Consider the following 6,563-nt stretch of genomic DNA (forward strand, 5'->3'; position numbering starts at 1 on the left):
TGCGTACAATTTCAACTGACCAATTCACTGAAGAAAATGATTCTCATATATTTATTTGTTCAATTAGTCATTCATATTTTAATAACACTACAATTGCTTGTATACTTAGAAATAATTCCCAGCCATACTGATACGTTTTCTTTTTTTTTCTTTTTTTTAAATTTGTTTTTACTATTTTTACTACTTTTTGCTGTTACACCCAATTATCCAGGTTATTACATACATTTAAAACACGAAGAAAATGTATTGTCACTTGATAAAGGACCACTGAATTTGACTGATTAATAACAACAATGATAAAAAAACAAAACACTTATATGCAGAACAGACCAGACAATTCAGACAACGGCTGACATTTTCAAATATTACGTGGCAGTAACAACAATAATAATGAGAACTACCACGACAATTCTAATTGCCGTGTGCAATCCCTAACAGGTGTAGAGTGTTGGGGAGCACTGGACTGAGGGATTGTCAGCCAGAAAGTAGTGGACATGTGTGGACGTAACCTTGTCGTGGACACATTCACATGCTCAGATGAAATGAGTGACTGTGGATGTGGAATAAATCGGTTTTCGAGGCGTTTTGATTCAACGTCAAGGTCACTTTGGAGGTTGTGTGGAGGTGTTTCTGATATTCTGTCCACTGCATGAAGATGAAGATTTGAACGTGTCACTCGAGGTGCACCACCTCGTGTCTTTAGTCGAGCCCTGAAGGGAACTGCACCGTCAAAATGTCCGTCTTCAGCCCTGGCTCTCACCTCATGTTGACGCGGCACGTTCCGTAGACCTTTATGTCTATGTACGCGTCCACATGGGGTATATTACATCACATTACATTCAGACACGTTTGTCTCAAAGAGCATGTTCAGCATGTAGTCCTGACATCGAGCGACCGCGGGGGTTTTATGATTCTGGATCGTTTGCTTCTTCTCGTTGCAGAAGATAAGAGCCACAGTCGTCTGGACCTGTACATTAGCCATCTCCCTGTTTGTGCAGTCCTGCTATGCACAGAAGGTAACCCCCCCCCCCTCCTCCTCCACACTGGTGTCTCCTGCAACCACCACACCCTGATACCAAAGCCAAATCTGTTGTGTCTCTTTCAGCTGAACGTCCACTGGGGTCCTCAGTCCATGATGTACTTGAAGGGCAAACGTGAGTTTTTGACCACGAAGCCGACTCTCTGCTGTCACTTTGATTAGAGGTCCGTCATTCGTCACCCTCTGTGCTGCACGGTCGCATTTTCCAAAGCTGATCCAAACGTGTGTGTTTGTACAACCTGTTGCATATGTTGTCAAATGTTACATTGGCTCGAATTTTCCCCCTAAATGGATGGAGTTTGGTCAGTTGTCATCCAGCCACCTAATCACCATAACCCTACAAGTAGCTTTTAAAGCTACAGTCGGCAGTCTTATTGAATTATAATTTCGGTTGAAATAACACATTTTGACCATTGCATGTCACTTACAACGTCTAAGGGCTCCTTTCCAAAAGAAATGTGTGTATGTGAGCTCCTGCCCCCTTTTGTATTTAGTCTTTTAAAAAACTGGACCAGGCCTGAATCAAACAGCCAATCAGGGGTTAGCTAGCACGCAACTGGCCAATCACATGGACTCTGTACAAACAAGGGCGTTCTACAGAAGGTTCCACCTTCTGGATTGGAGCGTGAATCAAGAGAGGAATCAAGACACAGAACCGCAGATTACCCTGATTGGCTGCTTGATTCAGACCTTGATGCAGGCTCACAGAGTGGAGATTTTCTCTTACGAGCCACTGACACCTGGCTCATTTGAACATACTGTATTATCAAACATCTAAAGACATCAATAGTTGATACCAGCCTATTTGAAAAAGGCTTTAATCTACACAGTTGGTCACGATGTGTTTCCCCCAAGTCACCAGCAGAGTTGATTTTTATCGTTAACCGGCGGAAACTGTTTTAGGCTTCTTCGCCAGGTCCGTCTTCGTATGTTTCCGCTTCTAACACATGTCGTCACATCCGCCAGGTCGGTGCTTCAGGCAAAGCGGTTTTTAAATGGTAAATTCTCTCACTTATATGGCACTTTCAACCTTCACGGCCCCCAAAGCGCTTTACAGATCTGGTCTCGTTCACCCATTCACACACACACATTCACACACCGATAGCGAACGAGCTGCCACTCAAAGGTGCTGGCCTCCATAGGGAGCTACTTAGGGTTCGGTGTCTTGCTCAGGGACACTTCGACATGACGGGGGGCAGCCGGGGATCGAACCCCCGACCCGCCCTAGCTTCAGGTTTGGTGCTCACCACAAGGCGCAACAGTACGGTACAAACCACACATCTGTAATAAATCCTCAAGTCAGCTTGCTAACAGATCTTTAGTCTCAGACCTGGACCGCACTAAACAGAATTACCCTTACAGAATCATGTATGCAATGTCAGCACAACCCTGTCCTCTGCTGTCCTTGTCTTCAGACGGCAGGAGGTTTGCGTCGGAGGACGACAACAGCGTTTCGAAGCAGGGTCTGCAGGGCTGGTACGCAGTGCTCAGAGGTACGGTACGACTCCATCTCTGTTGCCATCGCGGCGTTGCGATGGTACGGGGCTCGCTACATCCCGGTGTGACCCTTTCGAAGATTAATGCAGCAACGCATTAATGTCAAAGGAGAGGTTGTCCCCACCCTGAAAGGTTTTTGGATGCAATGTTTCAACCTACAAGGTCATGGTCAGGAAAAAACAACCTTTGGGAGCTTGCGATGTTCAGTGTGTGGACAAGCTCTCCTTCCCCTTTCATATGCATTAATGTACCATGCCTCATACCTCAGGTATTATAATGTGTCCTAGCACATCCAGATCCATCATAAAACATCAACAGGTATTGTAGGGGGGGCGATTCAATGTGATATTCTGATGGCTGACTCATGATTGTATTGTAAGAAACATGACATGACGTGTTTCCTCATTCTTTAATCTACAAAGACTATGCTGATGGGCATGATAACGTCAGCTTTGTGCATTATTGTTGATGTGGGACCTCTCTTTGTGTGTGTCCAGGCGTCCAGCGGCTGCAGCCGCGGGAGTTTGGTAAACCCGGTCACATCGTGAGTGCCGAGAAAGTCCTCATCCGATACCTCCAGGAGAGATGAGACAAGACTGTCTACACAGGGGAACTAAACTAAACACTTCACTGAGAACATGTCCAAAAAAAATAACCCCCCCCCCCCCAGGGTCAGGGTCCAGTCTCTATTGAACATCTAAGGCAGAGACACAAGTGGTGCTAGAACCCAACCAGACCCTCAGCAGGTTCTCATGAAAGCTTCAGATTTAAATATGAAATCTAAACATTTCCTCTGTGAATTGTTACGTTTGCCTCTTTGTATTTTCCGTGCATGAATAATATGTGTGCTCTTTGTACAGATGTCTGCTTGCTGTATATGAAGCAACAGAAAAGACAAAAATGCTCTGAATAAATGATGGAAGATGGTCTTTGCATCTTTTTTATTTTGGCTTCATCTCTGTGGCTTGCAGTGTGTTCCTTTGACCACCAGAGGGCAGCAGTCGACAGTAGAAAACCAGAGGTGTTTTTACAGTTGTGTGAAGTAAGATAAAGTTAATCCGAGTTCGAGAACGTCTCATTTCTTTAAATCAGTGGTTCTCAAAGTGGGGTCCGGGGACCCCCAGGGGTCCTTGAGGGGGTTCCAGGGGGTCTCCATTAAAAAATATTCCATCCATAAGTAACACCATGACAGAATGTGTGACAGGTTTCATACACTTTCTGCAAAAACATCTAAAAGCAAAAATCCTGGTTTTATAGATATTCCAGGTCAATTGTCAGTATCTTCTGTTATGCTGTGGTGCAAATCAAAGGACATTTCACACTCAAGACTCATCTGCTTGGAGAGATGATCTAAAAGTAGACATTACAGGGAATGAGTGTGAAAACACTTGTTTCAGAGCACAATATCAACGCAGCACTAAAAAAAGTGACACAATAGAAATGGCTTTTCAGAGCCGATGTGACACCTGATGCCAACATTCCTGACAACTGCACCAAATGCAGCGATAATGTTGGGACTCTGTTGTGTTAGGCATCCATCCTGATCACTAAAACATTTCACCATTATTCTATTATATCACATTTTATGTATTTTTCTGCCCTTTTTTAATCATTATTAATATTATATTATTATTTAAAAAAAAAAAAATCTTTCTCCTCTTCCCTGAATATTTGTTGGTGAGGGTGGGGGGTGTTTACAAATGTCACTGTATGTATGACAATGTTCTTTCAATGTCAAAAAAACAATAAACCAAAAAAAAGAAGAAGCAAAAAGCGGCTAGCAGATTAGCTCGCTAGCAGCAGTGCTAGCTGGGTTATTCCATGGATGCGATGGAGTGGTCCCGCCAGTGGTGTACAGTATGTGCCACATTACTGTATGAACGAAGGCCTTTTTTTTTTTTTTTTTTTTTTTTTTGCATGGCTGTAGCCTGATAAGCTGCTGTGGCTGCTTAAAACCTGAACCATAAAAACCTCCATCTGAACACTGTGACCTCAGTTTCTCTCTCTCTCTCTCTCTGTCCTCTCCACCACCTCACCCCATTTCCTCCAACCATATAAACAGCCTCTATTAGCCTCAGTTAAACAAACAGCAGCAGTGCTTGGTTTAGCTAATCCTGTAATGGATATCACCTCTGTTTAGACTGATTACATTTCAGGCCCCGCCAACCCTGCTAGGTTTCATCATGCTGCTGCAGAAGTCACTTTAGACCTTTCGTCCTTTTTTTTTTTTTTCCCTCTTCAGCAGGAAGGCCGGGAGAGAGCGATGTGTGACCTGAACCCTGCCTTCACCTTGAAGGGGGTCTGGGATTGACTCCAGGCCCTCAAAGACTATCAGTAAATATCTGCTGTAAATGTAGAGGGAGTAACTGTACACGGACTTCTCTTTGGGCGGTTTCACCTCTGATGCACGTCGGACAACGCCAACCTAAATATGACGGTACTTTGTACTACAATGCAGCGTTCTGTGCACACTTATTCTCAAAGAAAAGAGACTTTCACACGGATTAATGTAGAGGTAGGAAAAGAAAGTGTTGCCATTGAAAGAATGGGAAGGAAGGAAGGAAGGGAGGAAGGGAGGAAGGAAGGGAGGAAAAAAACAAGGGAGGATGGCAGACAGGGAATCTCACCAGGTGCCACACCATTATCCTAAACTATGATTGGCTATCTGCCCGGTGAGAGGCGGGACTGTAGTTCAAACCAACTGATGAGTATCTTTGAATGTGTGTCGTGTTCTTCTGCATGCAGCCGACTTTTGGAGGTTTGGAGATTTCTTTTTGAGGACTTAAAGAAGAAAGAAGAGGGAAGTATGGGGGCTTTGTATAGAGTGCTGCAGGATTTAGTCCTAAAACCCCAAACTATACTCTATATCTATCTGTCTATATATCTATATCTATCTATATTCTCTTAAAAGTGAAGCTTAGTGGTGGTGGTGTTGAAGTAATGCCACCGTGGTGTAGCTCCTTTATAGCCTAACGTTAGCTTTTTACTTCTGCTGATTCCATTTACGCTTCAGAAATCATAAAAGCGGTTAGTGGAGTTTATCTTGCTGAACAAAACGGGTAAGTATCATAAACTTTTGTTATTTTCTGCAATAATCCAAAATCCCGTGGAAAAATCCCATTTGGCTTTTTGTCGAGGGGAACCAGGGCGACGCTAACCTCCGGGTTGGCCTACAAAAATACGTCACCCCTGCATTAGTTCAACAAAACAGAAAGGAAAGTGAAACAACAAACACCATCATCATCATGCCTTTTAATAATACTTTATTTTCGATAATCGTCTTTATTTCATGTCCATATGACATTCACAGTTTAGTTACAGACTCCACGTGGAAACCAGCTGTGTTCAGTGTTCAGGTTACACATACCACACACGCCCAACGAGAAACCTTCAACTGGCTCGTCCTCCGTCGCCTGCCGCACTGAGGTGCTTCAGCTGCGCACTGAACATCACCGCGGGACACGACCCTCCAATGAAGCACAAGTATCCTTACTCGAAAAGGCACTTCCTTTGTTTTCTAAAAGCTTGCACAGTCAGGAGGACGTCCTCGTGTTTAGCTTAGCTGCACGACCATCCTAAAAAAACCCCGCCTCCAAGGTGACACTGCTACCATGATGTAAACGGGCAACATACAGAGATACGCAACGATGTGACACTGAGGGGTTTGGCAACATGATTGGCTATTTTCTGTTAAGTCGCACAGAGGGTAGATGTCATATTGTGTGTGTGTGTGGGTGGGGGCAATGTAAACTCACCTTTCAAATAGTACATGTACTTCATCACAGTAACTATTATCAAACTGATCCAGTTACAGGAGCTCAGGGCCTTTTTGACATATATGCTTTGTTTGCGTTCTTATCCAGAGCCTGATGACACGATCGGTAGCATCTCTGCTCGTACAGTGCAAAGACCAGGTCCAGGGAGTGTTTAGCCTAGCTTAGCCCAAAAAAAACCAAACAAAAAAAAACTAGCTCCATCAAAGACGGAAAAAAAACCCTCCACCGGGACAGGACTCCAGAGGTTGAAC

The 6,563-nt window shown here is 44.0% G+C and overlaps 1 protein-coding gene across 1 annotated transcript; it reads left to right on the forward strand.

Annotated features, from left to right (window-relative positions):
* The first annotated feature begins 733 nt into the window (after nucleotides 1-733).
* Nucleotides 734-3,156, forward strand: LOC139286360 (spexin prohormone 2-like). The gene is made up of 5 exons (XM_070907116.1): nucleotides 734-778; nucleotides 942-1,016; nucleotides 1,106-1,154; nucleotides 2,455-2,532; nucleotides 3,034-3,156. The coding sequence occupies exons 1-5, from the start codon at nucleotides 734-736 to the stop codon at nucleotides 3,123-3,125; spliced, it is 339 nt and encodes a 112-aa protein (XP_070763217.1). The 3' UTR covers nucleotides 3,126-3,156.
* Nucleotides 3,157-6,563: the final 3,407 nt, after the last annotated feature.

Source organism: Enoplosus armatus, chromosome 6 (assembly GCF_043641665.1).
Source record: "Enoplosus armatus isolate fEnoArm2 chromosome 6, fEnoArm2.hap1, whole genome shotgun sequence".
NCBI classification, from domain to species: domain Eukaryota; kingdom Metazoa; phylum Chordata; class Actinopteri; order Centrarchiformes; family Enoplosidae; genus Enoplosus; species Enoplosus armatus.